The sequence below is a fragment of the Haematobia irritans genome, chromosome 1 (assembly GCF_050003625.1).
Source record: "Haematobia irritans isolate KBUSLIRL chromosome 1, ASM5000362v1, whole genome shotgun sequence".
Taxonomy (NCBI): domain Eukaryota; kingdom Metazoa; phylum Arthropoda; class Insecta; order Diptera; family Muscidae; genus Haematobia; species Haematobia irritans.
The window spans coordinates 212,635,958-212,659,412 of NC_134397.1; the positions used below are offsets into that span (position 1 = coordinate 212,635,958).

The 23,455-nt window shown below is 31.7% G+C and overlaps 1 protein-coding gene across 1 annotated transcript; it reads right to left on the minus strand.

Annotated features, from left to right (window-relative positions):
* Positions 1 to 918: 918 nt before the first annotated feature.
* Positions 919 to 23,320, minus strand: PH4alphaSG2 (prolyl-4-hydroxylase-alpha SG2). The gene is made up of 7 exons (XM_075292745.1): positions 22,863 to 23,320; positions 17,379 to 17,533; positions 11,416 to 11,560; positions 2,356 to 3,118; positions 1,820 to 1,876; positions 1,587 to 1,752; positions 919 to 1,104 (listed from the first exon to the last, which is right to left on the minus strand). The coding sequence occupies exons 1-7, from the start codon at positions 23,114 to 23,116 to the stop codon at positions 1,022 to 1,024; spliced, it is 1,623 nt and encodes a 540-aa protein (XP_075148860.1). The 5' UTR covers positions 23,117 to 23,320; the 3' UTR covers positions 919 to 1,021.
* Positions 23,321 to 23,455: the final 135 nt, after the last annotated feature.

The following is a 23,455-nucleotide window of genomic DNA, read 5'->3' on the forward strand; positions in this document are numbered from 1 at the left end:
TAGGATAGGTGTATGATAAGATAGGAAGGAATACAATAGGAAAGGGATATGATAGGCATAGGATCCCAGCAAAAAAGCGTCGCCAAAAAAGTAATTAAATTGTTATTTTTGGATCCGGAAGTTGTACAAAATTGAGGCAGAAGCGATGAATTTAACATGTGCTTGTCATAGGACGGAAGTCCTCCATTTCAACAGCCGTTGCACTGAATTTACATAACTTCTTTAGGTGTGATCCGAATTCAATGTTTTGGATGAAAATTAAAAAATTCTGTGATATATTGTCAAATAAATAATTTTTTATAATTTTTAATGGATTCTAACGCTTGTCGGAAACGTTTCGCCACAAATATTTTCAAAAATTCACAATTTTTTCAGATTGAATTTAGCATTTTTTCGCCAATATTTAAATGATTTGTACCATTTTATGAATTCTTGCTCTGTTTGCAATCTATTCGAAACAAAAAAAGTTAAAATTACCCATTAAAAGTATGAAAAAAACATGTTATAAAAAATTGAATTAAAAGAATCTCCGGGGAAGTTAAAATAAAGAATATCATTGGGATTGCATCTTCTGGAAGTGCTTTTGTAGTTGTGCCTTTGGAAGAACTTCCAAATTTTTTTGCTGGGATATGATAGAGATATTAGGATAGGGATTGGATAGGGATTGGATGGGGATTGGATAGGGATATGATAGAGATAGGATAGGGATAACATCGGGACGTGATAAGGATAGAATTGGGATAAGTTAGTGATATGATAGGATGGGATTGAGATATGACAGAGATATGATATTATCCCTGCCTTATCCCACCACCATACTATCCCCATCAAATCTCTATACTAAAAATTTAAGAAGAAAAACAAATTTAAGTTTCCTTTAATAACTATAGCTATAAAAATTAAAATAGGCCATTTGTATATAAAGTTAGATAAAGCTTTTTAATTATGTATATTTAGTATACAACATATTGTATATCTCCTATTACAGTCTTATATTATATGGGTAGTGTGTACCACGAACCTACCATCTGTGAACTGTGTCATCAATAAGATCGCAGGGTCTTGCAATATCCTGAAATCCTGAACGGGACCATAAATTAGCAACTGTAATTAAGAAGAAGAAAGGGATAAAAAATTACAACAAGGATTTTTTACCAACTCAGACCAGTTAAATATAGGAAAATGGTGGTCGCACATAGCCAAAGTGAAAATTTGGATTATTACAAAAAATATATTTCAATAAATAATACATAATAATTTAAACATAAAAAAAAACAAAACAAAAAATTTCATTAAAAGTACGAAGTTTATCATTGTTTTACAACCAAAGAAACTTTTCGTTAAAAGCACGAAATATATCGTATTTTTTACAAACGGCGATCCACATTGCAGTGAAACCACTTAGAGAAGCTTTGAAACACTCAGAAATGTCACCAGCATTACTGAGGTGGAATAATCCACCGCTGAAAAACTTTTTGTTGTTCGGTCGAAGCAGGAATCGAACCCACGACCTTGTGTATGTAAGGCGGGCATGCTGACCATTGCACCATATCCTTATATTGCTACCTATACTACCCGATACTTACTGCGTTTTGAACCCTTCAATACCGGGCATCCACCATGTAGGGTACGAATATCGGGTTCAACTGACTTGTGCAAATTAGGCCACATAACCATGGAACCTTTAACCGGTTTCACATAGACATTGAGATCGGGGAATATTGTATAACCGCCTTCGGTAACATCAGAAAGCTAAATTAAGAAAGAAAAAAATGTTTTAGTATTTTCAACACAGACTATGAGAGTGAATAACAATTACATAAAACATGCTGGTGGTTAGTCGATCTCCAAAAAGACCAGGGACATAATTGTTTTCCTGAAAAAAACAAAAGCAAAAAAAAATGTTTTTCAAAATAAGTCTATTGAGAAAAGTACACAGAAAGAAATAGTTTTTATTTTAAATGACCAAATTAAATTGATGCAAATAAGTTTTAATTGAAATTTCTTCAATGGTGATATCAATTAAATAATTAATTGATACAGTTACAAATTTAATTGACACAATTATTTTGGCTTTAACTAAACATTTTTCAATTAACATTTTTTAAAATCACGAAATTAATTTTTAATAGAAATTTTTCAATTGAGATTTTTCAACGATAGTATAAAAAAAAAACTTCAATTAAAAACTTCTTGACACAATGAAACATTTACTTGATACAATTAATTTTTTCTTTAATTAAAACAATTATTTTAATCAATCAAAATTAAAATTGAATATTCTTTAAAATTCATTTAAAATTTTAACAGTAAAATTTTTGGTTATTTTTTTTTTTCTTTCTATATTCTACTTACCCTCAGAAAATCATGATGGGGAACATAAAGACCCCCGATACCATAATTGGCCACTTGCATTTGTTCAATATTGGTTATATTGAAACCAGATATAAAACCCACCAGACGATACATCATTGCTGCCACAGGAGTATCTGCTCTATCCAACCACGTCTGCTGACTAACTCTAATTTCCGAGGTCACACCTTCACCCAATGCTTTCAATACTTGAGAACGTTGCATTTTGCCATCGACGTGGCGTAGAAGTTCATTGATTTGACCATCATTTAAGACATTATGATAGAACCTAACAAAAGGATCCAAATGCAAAGGCTCAATCTTGAGCGGGGCAATGGTGAGCAGAGGATGTGATTTAAAATCTAAATAACAATTCAATTGCGGTTTTGGCGGCAGATGTGGTATCGACCGTCCTTGACACAATAATGCATGATGACGTTGTGCATCACTTAATTCCTGGGGCTTGATCGTTTCTAGAGAATATCGGCTAACGACCTTTTCTGTCAATTTACTGGAGTGTAAAGGTTCATCTACTAGAATATCATTTAAATGTTGCTGCGATTTCTCTTCATTACCCAATAGCTGATGAACCAAGGCTAGATTTTCTTTCATTTGAAGAGTGAAGTAGTCTTTAATCTCTTTGGTCTCCTCACTATTCTGCAATTTCTTGTAAGATTGTTCAAGCCATTCTGAAGCCAAATCCAAACGATGTTCATCTATAAAAGTGCTGCCAACTTCAAAGCATTCGCGCCAAGTTAAAGGTTGTCTGCGAGAAAATATAAACGGGATAAAGATTACAAATTAATTTTTTTGATAGAAAAAAATTTGTTTTGGCATTTCCCCAGTGAAATTTCCGTCAGTTCGTGCTGCTAGTCAGCAAGGTACTATGGTCCTAACAATGACCATAGATCCAGAATAGAAGCATTTTAGTTTTGGTATTGCTCAACTTACCTGACCACAATATTCGTTATTGTATTCGATAAAGAAATATTCTCGGTTATTTCTCAGAGAAAACTATCGACAACAATATCCAAAATTTGTCGAAAAATGTTCAACGAACGTTCGAAATTTATCGAATTATCGAACTTTTCTCAAACAATTTGCGATAACAATCGCCTTAGCGCATTGCACCACCGACGGATTTGAACGTTTAAGGAATATTTTAAGACGTTTCATGGCTAAAAAAACGAAAACCGTCCATAAAATCGTGAATACCCGTGGTCGAAACCGCAAACATTCCGTTTTTTTTTCGTGAACGTTTTGTTACCGCCCGTTCATGATTTTGGAACGTAATTTTTATACCCTGCGCCACACTGTGGAACAGGGTATTATAAGTTAGTGCATATGTTTGTAACACCCAGAAGTAGACGAGATAGACACATGGTGTCTCTAGCAATAATGCTCAGGGTGGGTCCCTGAGTCGATATAACCATGTCCGTCCGTCCGTCCCTCCGTCCGTCTGCCTGTGAACACATTTTTGTCAAAGTCTAGGTCGCAATTTAAGTCCAATCGCCTTCAAATTTGGCACATGTTCCTAATTTGGGTCAGAATAGAACCCTATTGATTTTGGAAGAAGTCGGTTCAGATTTAGATATAGCTCCTATATATATCTTTCGCCCGATATGGACTAATATGGACCCAGCAGCCAGAGTTTGAATTTGGTTGAAATTTTGCACTAGGAGTACAATTAGTAGTATAGTCAAGTGTGCAAAATTTGATTGAAATCGGTTCAGATTTAGATATAGCTCCCATATATATCATTCGCCCGATATGGACTAATATGGTCCTAAAAGCCAGAGTTTTGGCTCAATTTGGTTGAAATTTTGCACAGGGAGTAGATTTAGTATTGTAGCTATGCGTGCCAAATTTGGTTGAAATCGACTCAGATTTAGATATAGCTCCCATATATATCTTTCGCCCGATATGGACTAATATGGTCCTAGAAGCCAAATTTTTGGCCCAATTCGTTTGATATTTTGCACTAGGAATACAATTAGTAGTGCAGTTAAGTGTGCAAAATTTGATTGAAATCGGTTCAGATTTAGATATAGCTCCCATATATAGCTTTCGCCCCATTTACACTCATATGAATTTTTTGCTCCGATTTAGTTGAAATTTTGCACAGGTAGTAGAATTAACATTCCAACTGTATGTACCAAATTTGGTTGAAATCGGTTCGGATTTAAATATAACTCCCATATATAGCTTTCGCCCGATTTACACTCGTATGACCAAAGAGGCCAATTTTTAACTCAGATTTAGTTAAAATTTTGCACAGGAAGTAGAATTAGCATTGTTGCTATGCGTGCCAATTTTGGTTGAAATCGGTTCAGATTTAGATATAGCTCCCATATATATGTTTTTCTGATTTCGACAAAAATGGACAAAATACCAACATTTTCCTTGTAAAATCGCCACTGCTTAGTCGAAAAGTTGTAAAAATGACTCTAATTTTCCTAAACTTCTAATACATATATATCGAGCGATAAATCATAAATAAACTTTTGCGAAGTTTCCTTAAAATTGTTTCAGATTTAAATGTTTCCCATATTTATACCCTGCGCCACACTGTGGAACAGGGTATTATAAGTTAGTGCATATGTTTGTAACACCTAGAAGGAGACGAGATAGACACATGGTTTCTTTGGCAATAATGCTCAGGGTGGGTCCCTGATTCGATATAACCATGTCCGTCTATCCGTCTGTCCGTCCGTCCGTCCGTCTGTCTGTGAACACATTTTTGTGATCAAAGTCTAGGTCGCAATTTAAGTCCAATCGCCTTCAAATTTGGCACATGTTCCTAATTTGGGTCAGAATAGAACCTTATTGATTTTGGAAGAAATCGGTTCAGATTTAGATATAGCTCCCATATATATCTTTTGCCCGATATGGACTTATATGGTCCTAAAAGCCAGAGTTTTGGCCCAATTTGGTTGAAATTTTGCACAGGGAGTAGATTTAGCATTATAGCTTTGCGTGCTAAATTTGGTTGAAATCGATTCAGATTTAGATATAGCTCCCATATATATATTTCGCCCGATATGGACTAATATGGTCCTAGAAGCCAGAGTTTTGGCCCAATTTGGTTGAAATATTGCACAGGGAGTAGATTTAGCATTGTAGCTTTGCGAGCCAAATTTGGTTGAAATCGTTTCAGATTTAGATATAGCTCCCATATATATATGTTTTTCTGATTTCGACAAAAATGAACAAAATACCAACATTTTCCTTGTAAAATCGCCACTGCTTAGTCGAAAAGTTGTAAAAATGACTCTAATTTTCCTAAAGTTCTAATACATATATATCGAGCGATAAATCATAAATAAACTTTTGCGAAGTTTCCTTAAAATTGCTTCAGATTTAAATGTTTCCCATATATTTTTACTAACATTGTGTTCCACCCTAGTGCATTAGCCGACTTAAAATTTGAGTCTATAGATTTTGTAGAAGTCTATCAAATTCTGTCCAAATCGAGTGATATTTAAATGTATGTATTTGGGACAAACCCAACACATTTGACGGATGTGATATGGTATCGAAAATTTAGATCTACAAAGTGGTGCAGGGTATAATATAGTCGGCCCCGCCCGACTTTAGGCTTTCCTCACTTGTTTCTATTAGTTATGGACATTGAAAGTTAGAGCGAATCGGCTGATGCTCACACCCAGAGAAGGAATATGATCACCTCAAACATGTTTTAAGAGCAAAATGATATTTTTGGGAGAAGACCATATAACATGGTTTTCTCAACCATGTTATTTTCTCGGAAATCATGTATCTGATTTCGGCAAGCAGATTATATTTGACGAGAAAATAACATTTTAGTGACAAACATGTTACATAGTCACCATACAAAAATAACATTTTGCTCTTGAAACATGTTTGAGGTGATCATATTCCTTCTCTGCGTGCAGGTGCATTCAGATGTATATCGGCGTTATATTATATATTTTCTCCATGGACAAGCCTCCACCACAGACTTTAGGTGTTCACAAGTATAATATTCCAATTGATTTGAAGATAAACTGATTTGCACCAGCATTCATATTTTACATTTTGAAATTAAAGAAGGTTGAAAAGATACGTATCATGTTTTGCGGTATACCACGGTACTTTAGTCTCTCGAATAGTATTAAAACAAGGAAAAGTATCAATTTTATCAAAGCTGGTATGACTCCGAACCAAAGAAATGCCGACTTTAACGGTCGCCTTTTCAAGGATTCCGAATCAACAACGCAGAGTCAATCAACCCGAACCAGCTAAGTCAACGCGCATGCATAAAGTTTATTTCTTCTCAAGGAAACGAAATTTTCGAATTACAATAGTTAAAAAAAAAATTATGTAAACTTGATGAAAATCAACTTTTCTTATGTATTTTGAGCTGCTGAAGTCGAAAAAAATTAAAAAAAAAATTATGGAACATTTTTTGAGATATCCCGTTATTTTTAAATTTTCGCTATTTTTTCACTAAACACAATATATCTCGAGTTAGAAATGTACGATTATTGTACCAAAAAAAAAATTGTCAGTTAAAAATTTAAATATTTTCAATCTAATTACCAGGGCTGTGCAAAATTGGCTCGACTCCGTCTCAAGCATTTTTCATCAGCTCGACTCCGACTCCGGAGTCGACTTCGGGTAATATAACTAAATCTCATTTTAATACCACTAACTTGTAGTTCTATTGTGGGAGTACCGTAAGTGGATCGATATAAAGTATCGTATTTATTTATGTGTGCAAAAAAAGGTCTTCATTTCACATTAGATGCCAATTGAACTCTATATTTCAAATTTAGGGCAATGTTTAATAAATACAATAACGATATAAATACCCATCATAATGTGAGAAGATACCAACAGTATATGTATTTGTGGACCAAAATTATTGATACTATCTCAAATCCTTTAAATTTGTAGCGAGCTATATAAAGGTTTATATTCCCATATGCCTGAATTTGAATCTGAATCGATTTCAGGGTTGGCCTGTCACAAATTGTGACTTTTGCGACATACATTTGCGACGGTATAATACGTATGTCGCAAAAGTCGTAAACCTACTGTAGAAAATCAAATTTTGAATAGAAGAAATCCTGAACATTTTTTAATTTAGTTTCACAGCATTCGCTGTGAGTTTCTGCAGAAATTTGTGAAAGTTTTCCCATGGTCAAGCCTATTTTCTTAGGTGGTATCGAAATTCCCGTTGGTGAGTGAGCAAAATACCTTGGGGTTACATTGGACAGGAGACTGAACTTAAAGCTAAGAAAGAACGAGAAAATCCACGGTTACACCGTACTCGTGCAAAGGCACTTCTTCACACATACCATCGTCTTGGACATCATCGAATTCGCTGCCTAGCTGACGCGACTAAAGTATTTTCAGTTTGCGACTTTTGTTACTTTTTCTACATTTACGACGCGTATGTGACGTTTACGACGTTTACAACTTTGCGACTGTCGCAAACCTAAAAAAGTTTGATACAGACCATCTCTGATCGATTTAGACAAAATTGTATAAAGGGTGATACGGTCAAAATTTGGTAATTATAAACTTGACGTATTTCTATCAATTTTTCATTGCCAAGTATATCTTATGGACCCATATCCATTTTTACATTCCTCCGAATTCCATCCGAATTGGGGGATGAGATGAATATAAAATAGTACCTGAACACCCCTCATTTTGAAGGTGTGTGTGTGTAGAATGTTGCTCCTATTTTGATTTTGGAATTCACTCTTCAGTTGTCAAAATGCCGTCCAAGCAAGAAGAGCAGCGTATCAAAATTTTGCTCGCGCATCGCGAAAATCCGAGCTACTCGCACGCAAAGCTGGCAAAATAGCTAAAAGTTGTCAAATCAACCGTTACAAATGTAATTAAAGTGTTTGGGGAACATTTGTCGACAGCCAGGAAGTCTGGATCGGGGGGAAATCGAAAACCGGAAGCCGCTGAGACGCTGCCGGTAGTTTCAAGCGAAACCCTAACCTCCCTCTCTCCGAGATGCCGCAAATAAGCTGGGTGTATCGTCTACAACCGCGCATCGAGCCAAAAAACGAACCGGACTATCGACTTACAAGAAGGTAGTGACTCCAAATTGCGATGATAAACAAAATACGACGGCCAAAGCGCGATCCCGGAGGCTGTACACGACGATGCTTACGAAGTTTGACTGCGTGGTAATGGACGACGAAACCTACGTCAAAGCCGACTACAAGCAGCTTCCGGGACAGGAGTTTTATACGGTAAAAGGAAGGGGAAAGGTAGCAGATATTTTCAAGCACATAAAACTGTCAAAGTTCGCAAACAAATGTCTGGTTTGGCAAGCCATCTGTACCTGTGGCTTGAAAAGCAGCATTTTCATAGCTTCCGGGACTGTCAACCAAGTAATTTACGTGAAAGAGTGTTTGAATAAACGTCTGCTGCCTTTCCTGAAGAAACACGGTTGTTCCGTACTGTTTTGGCCGGATTTGGCATCTTGCCATTACGGTAAAAAGGCCATGGAGTGGTACGCCGCCAACAACGTTCAGTTGGTTCCCAAGGACAAGAACCCCCCAACACGCCAGAGCTCCGCCCAATTGAGAAATACTGGGCTATTGTCAAGCGGAACCTAAAGAAGACCAAACAAACTGCTAAGGACGAGCAGCAGTTCAAGGCAAACTGGCTTTCTGCTGCGAAGAAGGTGGACAAGGTGGCTGTACAAAATCTGATGGCAGGTGTCAAGCGTGAGGCCCGGCAATTCGGATTTGGAAAAGCGAAAGCCTAACTGAATATTTTTCCTGAATTTTATACTAATTGAACTTGAAAAAGAAATTTAATTTGATTTTTTAAATAAACGATTTCACCGATTTACACGCGTTTTAGCTTGACCAAATTTTGACCGTATCACCCTTTATACTTCTACAAAATCTACGTACTTAAGGAAAGTCTAAAGTCGGGCGGGCCGATTATAATATACTCTGCACTACTTTGTATTTAGATCTACATTTTGATAAAATCTCAAAACATACTTCTACAAAATCTCGGGAAATATTTATAATTGTTTAGACAATTTCGCAAAAATGCATTTATGATTCATTCATTGGAAAATTTGAAAATTTGAGTCATTTCTACAAGTTTTCGACTTAGCAGTGAGTATCAGTGAGCATACAATTTTGAAAAAATTGTTGTCTAGTAAATAAAATTTTGACTAAATTTTCTATAGAAATAAAATTTTGGCAAAATTTTCTATAGAAATCAAATTTTGACCAAATATATAGAAATAAAAATTTGAATAAAATTTTTATAGAAATAAAATTTTGCAAAATTTTTTATAGAAATAAAAGTTTGAAAAAATCATCAATAGAAATACAATTATAAAAAAACTAATTGTGTAGCATACAAAATTTTCTATAGAAATAAAATTTTGCTATTCTATAGAAACAAAATTTTGACTAGATTTTCTATAGAAATAAAATTTTGACTAAAGTTTATATAGAAACAAATATTTCTATAGTAATAAAATTTTGAATACATTTTTTATAGCAGTGAGTATCAGTGAGCATCAGTAAGAAAAAAAATTTGAGAAAATTTGCTATAGAAATAAAATTTGACAATTTTTTCTTATAAAAATAAAAAATTATCAATAAAAATGCAATTTTAGAAAACTTTTGTTTTTGTAGTAAATAAAATTCTGCAAAATATTCTACAGAAACAAAATTTTGATTAAATTTTCTATAGAAATAACATTTTGACAAAATTTTCTATAGAAATAAAATTTTGACAAAATTTTCTATAGAAATAAAATTTTGAGCAAATTTTCTAATAAAAAAATCTATTACTATAAAATTTTGGCAAAATTTTCTATAGAAATACAATTTTGACCAAATATTCAAATAAAAAATCTATTACTATAAAATTTTGGCAAAAATTTTCTATAGAACTAAAATGTTGACTTAATTTTATAAATAAAATTTTAGAAATAAAATTATCAATAGAACTAAAATTTTGAAAAAAATTTTGTGTAACAAACAAAATTTTGCAAAATATTCTATAGAAATAAAATTTTGACTAAATTTTCTATAAAAAAAAATATTTCTATAGTAATAAAATTTTGAATAAATTTTTTATAGAAATAAAATTTTGACAAAATTTGCTATAGAAATAAAATTTTGACAAAACTTTTTATAGAAATAACATTTTGACAAAATTTTCTATAAAAAACAACTTTGAAAAAATTTTCTGTCAATATTCCACATATGTTATGTAATTAAAAAAAAAAATAATTTCCATTGTTCGAAATATTTTAAACAAATTGATTGGGCTTTAAAATGGATCGATCCAGCCCATCTGCTAGTCTACCATTCCAGGAAACATAAAAAGATAGACGTAATTGGAAGTTGATTTTCATTTACAATCATGCTGTACATTGATCGAATGAATAACGCAATGGAAACTAATTTGCGTAAAACTTGCTTAGTTACAAAAATGTGAAGTGTTTTAAAAAATTTGGTTTAGCCGGAGTCGGCTAAACCAGCAAAATCTTCAGACTCCAACTCCGGCTCCACAGCCCTGCTAATTACGTTATATGAAGAAATATGTTTTTTGGATAATTTTCAAATTGACATCATATGTATATTTCTCACTTCACAAAATTACTTTTTGAGGTAATATATTAAGATTATTTCTTTTGTACTTTTTCTGGATCCAAAAGCCCATTTTCATTGCTGTTATGGCAAACCCTTTTTCTGGGATAAAAAGGGAGTAATAGAGACATCTTTAATGATATCACATTGAAGTCGGGTTTTCTTACTCCTTCCAACATATTTTCTCCATTATCCTATATAAACCAAAAATATTTTTTCTGTTTGGAAAACATTATAATAACAAATACCTTTCCTTCTCTTAAGGGGAAAAACTTATATTTAAGCTTCATGGAAATTTTCTTTACATTTATGTGGTGTTTATTTTTATCCGTATCAAGAAAGAACACCCACCTCCAACTTAATGAAATAATAATATTTTTCCTTTTTTTGTTTTCATCGGCTATTGTCAGAATTTAATTTAAAATTATTCCTTTAATTATTAACTCACCCATAACCCTTTCCATTGGCCATATCCTCTGTGGTAATGCCATAGTTATCCTGTAATCTGGCCAAACCTAGAATAGCACCATTCAATTCTCTTTCATCCGGCAGTGTAAACTTCTCCTTTAATTGGGTCAATGAGTCCATGAGTTCTAAAAATAAAAATGAATTTTATAGAAGGCTTACATGATGTGAATTTCTGGGTGTAGGTAAATCAGTTCAGGTAAGATTGTATATGTGTATAATATATATAAGGGTGGATTTTATTAAATTTGCCAAGAGAAAAACGTAAATGAATTTTTATACACTCTCTGCACAAAAAAAGCGTCGCCAAAAAAGTAATGAAATTGTTCTTTTTGGATCCGGAAGTGGTGCAAAATCGACGCAGAAGCGATGAATTTAACATGGGCTTGTCATAGGACGAAAGTCCTCCATTTCAACAGCCGGTGCACTGAATTTCGACCACTTCTTTAGGTGTGATCCGAATTCAATGTTTTGGATGTAAATTAAAAAATTCTGTGATATTTTGTCAAATAAATAATTTTTATAATTTTTTATAATTTTTAATGGATTCTAACGGTTGTCTGAAACGTTTGACCTTTAATATTTTCAAAAATTCACAATTTTTTCAGATTGGATTTAGCATTTTTGTCGACAACATTTTAATAATTTGTACCATTTAATGTATTCTTAAACTGTTTTTAACCAATTTGAAACAAAAAAAACTACCCATTAAAAATATGAAAAAAGCATGTTATAAAAAATTGAATGAAAAGAACTTCCTCTGTAGTTAAAATAAAGAACATCATTGAGAGTACATTTTCTGGAAGTGCTTTGAAAGTTGTGCCTTTGGAAGAAATTCCAAATTTTTTTGCTGGGCTGATCTTCTAAATTTTCTACTTGAGCACCAAAAGTAGTAATTTCAAATTGAACCGTAACACCTATTTAAACAAAAACAATTTAAACTTGAAATTATTTTTTTTATTTTACGCTATTAAATGCAGTTTGAAACTAAAGTTAAATGCAGTTTGAAACTTAAGTTCACGGCCGAAATTTGTCATTAAACTGCTGGCTCAATTTCAGTGAAACAATTTCATTAATATAATGAAACTTTTCGTTACTGTTATGATATTTCTAATAAATAACAAAACAGTTCACACAATTAAACAACATATGTTATTCATTTTCTAAAAGAGAATATTTCGTTATGTCAATGAAAAATGTCATTGGCTCAATTTTAGTGAAATTGTTTTTCATCAGCAGTATCAATCGACCCTAATATAAACCGTTATGATTATTTTCTGTTATTTATTAATACTTATGGATATATTACAGTTTGTGTGAATATTTGTATCATATGATACTTGAATATGCAGTGAATTCAAGTATTCATTATGGATGTGGTGGCTTTGATAAGTGTCATTCTATTCATAGGTAAGGATACATTTATATGGGTCATACTCAAATAAAAACTAAAAAAAATGTTGACAAAATTTTCTATAGAAATAAAAATTTTGACAAAGTTTTCTATAGAAATAAAATTTTGACAAACTTTTCTAAAGATAAAGACAAAATTTTGACAAAAATTTTATATATAAAAATAAAATTTTTACAACACTTTCTATAGATATAAAATTTTGACGAAATATCCTATAGAAATAAAATGTTGATAAAATTGTCTATAGAAAAAATTTTACAAAATTTTCTATAGAAATACAATTTTTGACTAACATTTTCTTTATATATCTATATATATATATATATATATATATATATATATATATATATATATATATATATATATATATATATATATATATATATATATATATATATATATATATATATAAAGGGTGATTTGTTAAGAGCTTGATAAATTTTTTTTAAAAAAAAACGCATAAAATTTGCAAAATCTCATCGGTTCTTTATTTGAAACGATAGATTGGTCCATGACATTTACTTTTTGAAGATAATTTCATTTAAATGTTGACCGCGGCTGCGTCTTAGGTGGTCCATTCGGAAAGTCCAATTTTGGGCAACTTTTTCGAGCATTTCGGCCGGAATAGCCCGAATTTCTTCGGAAATGTTGTCTTCCAAAGCTGGAATAGTTGCTGGCTTATTTCTGTAGACTTTAGACTTGACGTAGCCCCACAAAAAATAGTCTAAAGGCGTCAAATCGCATGATCTTGGTGGCCAACTTACCGGTCCATTTCTTGAGATGAATTGTTCTCCGAAGTTTTCCCTCAAAATGGCCATAGAATCGCGAGCTGTGTGGCATGTAGCGCCATCTTGTTGAAACCACATGTCAACCAAGTTCAGTTCTTCCATTTTTGGCAACAAAAAGTTTGTTAGCATCGAACGATAGCGATCGCCATTCACCGTAACGTTGCGTCCAACAGCATCTTTGAAAAAATACGGTCCAATGATTCCACCAGCGTACAAACCACACCAAACAGTGCATTTTTCGGGATGCATGGGCAGTTCTTGAACGGCTTCTGGTTGCTCTTCACTCCAAATGCGGCAATTTTGCTTATTTACGTAGCCATTCAACCAGAAATGAGCCTCATTGCTGAACAAAATTTGTCGATAAAAAAGCGGATTTTCTGCCAACTTTTCTAGGGCCCATTCACTGAAAATTCGACGTTGTGGCAGATCGTTCGTCTATTCATGATGAAATGTCAAAGCATACTGAGCATCTTTCTCTTTGACACCATGTCTGAAATCCCACGTGATCTGTCAAATACTAATGCATGAAAATCCTAACCTCAAAAGAATCACCCTTTATATATATATATATATATATATATATATATATATATATATATATATATATATATATATATATATATATATATATATATATATATATATATATATATATATATATATATATATATATATATATATATATATATATATATATATATATATATATATATATATATATATCGAACGATAGCGATCGCCATTCACCGTAACGTTGCATCCAACAGCATCTTTGAAAAAATACGGTCCAATGATTCCACCAGCGTACAAACCACACCAAACAGTGCATTTTTCGGGATGCATGGGCAGTTCTTGAACGGCTTCTGGTTGCTCTTCACTCCAAATGCGGCAATTTTGCTTATTTACGTAGCCATTCAACCAGAAATGAGCCTCATCGCTGAACAAAATTTGTCGATAAAAAAGCGGATTTTCTGCCAACTTTTCTAGGGCCCATTCACTGAAAATTCGACGTTGTGGCAGATCGTTCGTCTATTCATGATGAAATGTCAAAGCATACTGAGCATCTTTCTCTTTGACACCATGTCTGAAATCCCACGTGATCTGTCAAATACTAATGCATGAAAATCCTAACCTCAAAAGAATCACCCTTTATATATATATATATATATATATATATATATATATATATATATATATATATATATATATATATATATATATATATATATATATATATATATATATATATATATATATATATATATATATATATATATATATATATATATATATATATATATATATATATATATATATATATATATATATATATATATATATATATATATATATATATATATATATAATTTTTTTATTAAAGTTCCCACACAAATACAATTTTGACGAGATATCATAGAGAGAAATAAAATGTTGATAAAACAGTCTATAAAAAAAATTGTATATGTTTTTATATATTTTATATAAAATTCTGACAAAATTTTTTATAGAAATAAAATTTTGACAAAATTTTCTATAGAAATAAATTTTTGACAAAACTTTCCAGAGAAATAAAAATTTTGACAAAGGTTTCTATATAAATAAAATTTTTGACAAACATTTTCTATAGAAATACATTTTTTGACAAACATTTTCTATAGAAATAAATTTTTGACAATTTTTTTATAGAAATAAAAGTTTAAAAAAATTTCTATAAAATAAAATTTTGGCAAAATTTTCTGTGGGAATAAAATTTTGACAAAATTTTCTATAGCAATAAAATGTTGACGAGATATCCTATAGAAATAAAATGTTGATAAAATTGTCTATAGAAATAAATTTTGACAAAAATTTTATATATTTTTGTATATTTTATATAAAATTTTACATACTTTTTTATACAAATAAAATTTTGACCAAATTTTTTATACAAATAAAATTTTGGCAAAATTTTCTATAGAAATAAAATTTTGACAACATTTTCTATAGAACTAAAATTTTGACAAAACTTTTTATAGAAATAAAAAATTTGACAAAGTTTTCTATATAAATAAAATTTTTGACAAACATGTCCTATAGAAATAAAATGTTGATAAAATTGTCTATAGAAATAAATTTTGACACAAATTTTATATAGAAATAAAATTTTGACAAAATGTTCTATAGACATAAAATTTTGACAAAATTTTCTAGAAAGAAAATGTTGGCAAAATTTTCTATAGAAATTTAATTGTGAAAAAATTTTCTATATACATAAAATTTAGACAAAAATTTTCTATAGAAATTGTCTATAGAAATAAAATTGTGACAACATTTTCTATAGAAATAAATTTTTGCCAAAAGTTTCTAAAAAAAATTTTGAGAAAATTTTCTATAGAAATAAAATTTTATATAGAAATAAAATTTTGACAAAATATAGAAATAAAATTATGACAAAATTTTCTATACAAATAAAATAATGACAAGATATCCTATAGATATAAAATTGTGACAAAATTTTCTATAGAAATAAAATTTTGACAAAATTTTCTATAGAAATAAAATTGTCTATAGAAATAAAATTCTGATAGAATTGTCTATAGAAATAAAATTTTGACAACGTTTTCTATAGAAATAAATTTTTGCCAAAAGTTTCTATAGAAAAAATTTTGACAAAATTTTCTATAGAAATAACATTTTGACAAAATTTTCTATAAAAATAAAATGTTGACAAAATATTCTATAGAAATAAAATTTTGACAAAATTTTCTATATAAATAAAATGTTGACGAGATATCCTATAGATATAAAATTGTGAAAAAAAATTCTATAGAAATAAAATTTTGACAAAATTTTCTATAGAAACAAAATTGTCTATAGAAATAACATTTTGACAAAATTTCTATAAAAATAAAATGTTGACAAAATATTCTATAGAAATAAAATTTGACAAAATTTTCTATAAATAAAGTTTTGAAAAAATGTCTATAGAAATAAAGTTTTGAAAATTTTTCTATAAAAAAGTTGACAACATTGTCTATAGAAATAAAATTTGACAAAATTATCTATAGAAATAAAATTTTGACAAAATTGTCTAAGAAATAAAATTTTGACAAAATTATCTATAGAAGGAAAATTTTCACAAAATTTTCTATAGAAAGAAAATTTTGACAAAATTTTTCTATAGAAAGAAAATTTTAACAAAATTTTCTGTAGAAAGAAAATTTTGACAAAATTTTCTGTAGAAAGAAAATTTTGACAAAATTTTCTACAGAAATAAAATTCTGTAGAAATAAAATTTTGACAAATATTTCTATAGAAGTAAAATTTTGGCAAATTTTCTACACAAATAAAATTTTAACAAAATTTTCTATAGATATAAAATTTTTACAAAATTTTCTGGCTAATACCCCATATAGTTGTCAATACTCGTGTTATACATCTACATATACATATATACACATTCATCCTTATCGAAAATGTGGTTTATTTCTATGGCTTTATAAAAATTTGACAAATTTTCTACACAAATAAAATTTTAACAAAATTTTCTATAGATATAAAATTTTTACAAAATTTTCTGTCTAATACCCCATATAGTTGTCAATACTCGTGTTATACATCTACATATACATATATACACATGCATCCTTATCGAAATGTGGTTTATTTCTATGGCTTTATAAAATTTCCATTTTACATATACTCATATCCATACACCCATACACACACAGACATCCACACACATTTACATATGCATATACATACCTATAGAAATATCCTCGAATTTAAGCAAATCATCAACATCCCTCCAATCTCGGACCATACGTTCAATTAATGTAAAAGCATTGATGGGATTACCTAAATAATCTTCTACATCCATCTCCGCCTTCTTATGTTGGAATTTAATACGTTCCATAAATCTGTGCTCGTTCGATTCGATTGGATGAATACACACATTCCATATAAGTAGTGAACCGGAGGCATGTACATGTATACGTGGGAGGAAATAGAAAAGAGAATAGGAAAAAAATGGTGAAAATAGAAATGTTCAAAAAGGTTATATTTAAAAGCAAATGTCCACAGGAATTCAGTGGATATGATGATGAACATAAACAGTGACCCTACATTGGTAAAAATAGCTCCGTGGTTTATTACGTCAATTTTCATTAAAATTGAGTCTACAAAACAATTTCATAAATACAATGTAGAATTTTTTAGTTTTTTTGCGTGTGCATATATGAAATGTTAAATCTTTCTCTGCCAATTTCGTAATGGGCAGAATTTAGGGGGGAGCAAAACCGAGTGCATGTGTACCACGAGTATGTTTTCTTTGCTTAATAAAAAACGTCTATTGAGTCCAACGAATACAAAATTTATTTCATTTATACTGTATTTCCTGACAAACAAAAAAGTACACTCAGATAAACTATATACATAGGTATATACTTACTGCATTACTGCATTTATTAAAATAAGAAAAACTAAGCCCGCTTCCAGTTTTGTGATTTATGCGATCGATTTTAAACTTGGTATAAGTAGTTGTTATTTATGTAGGTCGTATGGTATTGCAAATGGGCCATTTTTGACTACTGAACAGTGGTCGGTGCTATATGGAGTTAGCGGCCAAAAATACTTCCAGTATAGCTATCATCGTGAAACTTCGGTCACGGCTTTATAATTATTTCAGGACTATTTAATGATAAAATGGGATTGATTGATGACGTTTTGGTATATACCCCCATATAGACCGATCTCCCGATTTTACTTCTTGGGCTTCTAGAAACTGTATTTTCTATCCGATTTGGCTGAAAATTGAAATCTGAAGGTATATTAGGACCAAAAGTAGGTGTGCTAAAATTGGCCCACGTATAGACCGATCTCACGATTTTACCCCAAGGGCAGTAGTTTTTATCCGATTTTCATGAAGTTGTAAAACAAGATTGTTTTGAAAATTCACCCTATTTTCATCGATATATTTTGAACCACCCAACTTATCATAGATCTTATTATACATGTATCTCAATACCTTACATTCAAGTACAAACAACGATATAATCGGACATTTCTAGCTCGAGGTATAATTTGTTTAGCGAAAAAAGTCAGAAAAACTAAAAATAACGGAATATCTCAAAAACGGTTTCATAAAAAAAAAAATTTTAACCTTCATTTTCAAATTCAGCAGATCAAAATACATAAGAAAAGTCATCAAATGTACATTTCCAGTGTAAGCTAGTGTTAACAAACACCAAATAAAAATTCATATTTGGATATGAAGAAACAAGACCACTACGGTATTAGGGAGATAACACAAAGGGGCGCAAAAGAAAGCAGATAATTTTTATCAATTTGGAATCTTGAAATATTAACTAATAAACCACAAAAAATCCTATTGAAGACTTCAGGGGGGAATACAACTAAAACTCTACATAAAATTTACATATAAGAACGAACGAACACAAAACAACGAGACTGACAAAAATTGATTTTATAACAAATTTAAAGCAATTTTTACACACTTTTTTATTTTAAAATATAGTCAATATCATTTAATTCAATATTGATTTCGATTTATTTCTATATTATTTTGTTTTCTTTTAATTATATTTATTTAAAAGTGCACTTAATTTTATACTTTTTCAAACTTCAAAAACCAACTGCTTACTTGCTCTTTCTTTTGAAGCCGTTCTTTGACAAATTTCTAACTTTGATTTTTTATTTTTGGCCAAAGGGATCGACCACTGTGCACTGTTAGGTATAGCCCTACCTAACAGTGGTCAAATATACATATATTTAAATCTGCCTTCTGAGAGCTATATCTAAAACTTAACCGATTTCTTCCAAAATCCATAGGGTTCTATTCTGACCCAAAATACATACTTCTGTCAAATTTGAAATCGATTGGATTTAAATTGCGACCTAGACTTTGACTACAAAAATGTGTTCACAGACAGACGGACATGGCTAGATCGACTCAGGGGCCGACCCTGAACAATATTGCCAAAGACACCATGTGTCTATCTCGTCTCCTTCTGGGTGTTGCAAACATATGTACTAACTTATGATACCCTGTTCCACAGTGTGGCGCAGGGTATAAAAAATGTGGGATTTTCCGACTTTCTTATATCCATTAGTCTCGGTTTTTTCATGATTCCTTATTAGTAACAATCGGCCAAGTGCGCCTTCATCCCCATACCATGAGTCTTCCCCCTCCATATTTAATGGTTTGCTTAACGTGGTGTTTTTCGAGATTTGTCGTTACCAGATCATTACCAGTATTATTCTGAAGTCGTTAGCAGTAATGTCCTTTTGCATCGGATGGAAATCGGTTTATTATACCCACCACCATAGACTGGTGAAAGGGGTGTAATAAGTTTGTCATTCCGTGTGTAACACATCGAAGTATCGATTTCCGACTATATAAAGTATATATATTCTTGATCAGGAAGAAATTCTAAGACGTTCTAAGACGCTGTTGTAATCACGCTACAGCCTTCAATAATGGCGCTATCGTCCTGAAATTTGGCAAAGATTCGTTTTTTGTTTGCAGGCAAGTTCGAAGATGGGCTATATCGCTCCAAGTTTTGATATAGTCCCCATATAAACCAATTTCCCGATTTGGGGTCTTGGACTTATAAGTTTTTATCCAATTTGCCTGAAATTGAAAATCTGGACGTACTTGAGGACCATAAAAAGGTGTACCGAAAATGGTGCCCATCGGTCCATGTTTTGGTATAGCCCCCATATAGACCGGTCTCCCGATTTTGCTTCTTGGGCGTCTAGAAACTGTATTTTCTATCCGATTTGCCTGAAATTGAAAATCTAGAAGTATTTAAGGTCCACAAAGAGGTGTGTCGAAAATGGTCCGTATCGGCCCATGTTTTGGTATAGGACTCATATAGATCGATCTCCCGATTTTGCTTCTTGGGCTTCTACAAACTGTATTTTCTATCCGATATGCCTGAAATTGAAAATCTAGAGATATTTTAGGACCATAAAGAGGTGTGTCGAAAATGGTCCGTATCGGTCCATGTTTTGGTATAGTCGACATATAGACCGATCTCCCGATTTTTATTCTTGGGCTTCTATAAACTGTATTTATTACCCGATGTGCCTGAAATTTGAAATATAGAGGTATTTTCGGACCCCAAATATGTGTGCCGAAATTGAGGTGTATCGGTCCATTTTTTGGTATAATCACCATATAGACCGAACTCTCGATTTTATTTCTTGGGCGTCTAGAGACTATATTTTCTAGCCGATTTGCTTGAAATTGAAAATCTAGAGGTAGTTTAAGATCACAACTAGGTGTGTCGCAAATGGTGCCTATTGGTCCATATTTTGGTATAGCCCCATATAGAACGATCTCCCGACTTTATTTCTTGAGCTTCTAGAATCCATAGTTTTTATCCAATTTGCCGGAAATTAGAAATATAGACGTATCATAGGACCATAATGTTGTGTTGAAAATGGTCCGTATCGGTATTTGGCAAGACATCGATACAGACCGATTTAACTTCTTGAGGGTACACCCAAAGAAAAAATATTTTCCTCTGGAATGAAATTTTCGACAAACGAAATTCCCTTTTCGTATAAAGTATTTTCGTTTAGAGCAAACTAATCCGAATTTTTGATAAGCGATTCAATTTGTCTCTAAATTGTCTCTAAAATTTGTGACAAAAGAAAAATTTTCTTGTCTAAAATTTCGTTCCTCAGAAAAGATAACACTTCTTTCAGGGTAAAGCAGGCGCACTGATCATGAAAATTGCTTGAAACTGAAAGTAAAATTTCCAGATTTTACTCATCGTATTCATTTAAATAATGGCGGAAAAATCTGCAGATTTAAGATTTCAAATCAAGGCGTTATTCAATCATATACACGATATGTTTATGATATCTCTAAAACTCAAACAAAATAGGTTCTCAAAAATCCAGAATCTGCACCCAGAGAAGGAATATGATCACCTCAAACATGTTTTAAGAGCAAAATGTTATTTTTGGTTGGTGACCATGTAACATGGTTTTCACAACCATGTTATTTTCTCGGAAATCATGTATCTGATTTCGGCAAGTAGGTTATATTTGACGAGAAAATAACATTTTAGTGACAAACATGTTACATGGTCACCATACAAAAATAACATTTTGCTCTTGAAACATGTTGGGGGTGATCATATTCCTTCTCTGCGTGTGATCTGGGGTTCATAGGTAGAATCTTTAAATTTTTTCTTCGGGAAGCGTACTGGTTGAACTGATTTACTTGGGAGTAGAAATACCATCAAAACCCCTAAAATGCTATATATTATCAAGTAACCCGCTACGACGAAGAGTTTTCAAAGTAAACTATTACATTTGATTCATGGTGGTGGGTATTTAAAATTCGGCCCGGCCAAACTTACTGCTGTATATACTTATTTTTGTTTCATATGAGCATATAACTTATTTCCTGTCATCAACGGTCCAATATTTGTGGGCCTAACTAGACATTTTCTTTTTAAATAAAGATAGCAAAAATTCAAAACATGCACTCGGTTTAGCTCCCCACTGTACGTTACAATATTATGTCTTATCAAGTCACCAAACCTTTTAGTAGAGCGTTTCAAAGCTTCTCTAAGTGGTTTCACTGCAAAGTGGAACGCCGTTCGGACTCAGCTCTAAAACGTAGGTCCCTTGTCATTGAGCTTAACATGGAATTGGGCAGCACTCAGTGATAAGAGAGAAGTTCACCAATGTGGTATCACAATGGACTGAATAGTCTAAGTCGGCCTGATAGAGATTCATTTGATTTGAAAAAGTTTCATTTGAAGTAAAAATGCTATATATATAATATTTATTTCAGTTGCTCTAAATAAACCACTGTGGATTGTGTGATAATGTATACATAATTGAATGGCAATAACCAAAGATATATTTTTTTCTTAGTTTCTCTTCCTCTTATAGGTCATTTTTCCAATGATGTGGAAAATGTTTTCATAATTTAATTTTTGTCTTTTTTTTTCCTTTTTTTATGGATGTATTTGTTGCCGTTATTCAATCTTCCCTTTTAGACATCCGTTAGGTTATCCATTCTTTGGTCTATATGGTCAGTTTTTATATCATCAAGTTACACTTGTCCTTTGCTCTTTTCTAATATCCACACACATACACTCATTCATCGTGTTGCTATTTTAAGTACTAATCATAGATACATGAAAATCTCTTCTCCACTCCACTCTCACTCTCTCGCTCACTTTCTTATTCACTTTGTCTCACCTTTTTAGAGTGGATATTTCATCCTGTAGGGCTTTCGAATACTTGCGAAAGCTAAGCAACAGCGATGACTCGATACCATCCAAACGTTTTAAACTATCGACAGATGAGTAGAATTCTCCATTTACAAAATGACGATGATGCTGGCAAATGCTGGACATCAATAGAACCACCAATAATAGGCCCAAGCATGTAGAGCCAAAAGAGCAAATAATCCTTATGGTGGAAGGACATGAGGAAAAAGAAGTGGAAGCCATACCGTTTCCCCTGCTTATGCAGTGTCAACAACAGCAAATACTAAAGTACTTTACTCGTATATCCCCTTCACTTTTATAACACTCGACTTGAAGGATACTAAACTACACGGTTGATGTCTACTAGGTGGCAAATGGGGATGTAGGAATATTTTCTTATATTCTTTGGTATGGATTATTGATTTCGATGATGGTGTTGAGTGTGAGATGTTATTTTTGTTACTGAAATTCGATTTATTTGGATTTATGTCTAGCTACAGTTTTAAGGCCAGAAGCAATGTTTCATAGATGAACTACCCACAAATGGTTATTTTTAAGTTGAACAATAATGTGAATATGCTC

Bases quoted from the DNA above. Each gene is read 5' to 3' on its own strand.
- PH4alphaSG2 (XM_075292745.1), bottom strand. From the start codon at position 23,116: ATGGCTTCCACTTCTTTTTCCTCATGTCCTTCCACCATAAGGATTATT. The intron at 11,561-17,378 runs GTATGTATATGC...TTTTATTTTTAG, and splicing joins ATTCGAGGATATTTCTATAG to AACTCATGGACTCATTGACC. The intron at 1,877-2,355 runs GTAAGTAGAATA...TGTTTTTTTCAG, and splicing joins CCCATCATGATTTTCTGAGG to GAAAACAATTATGTCCCTGG.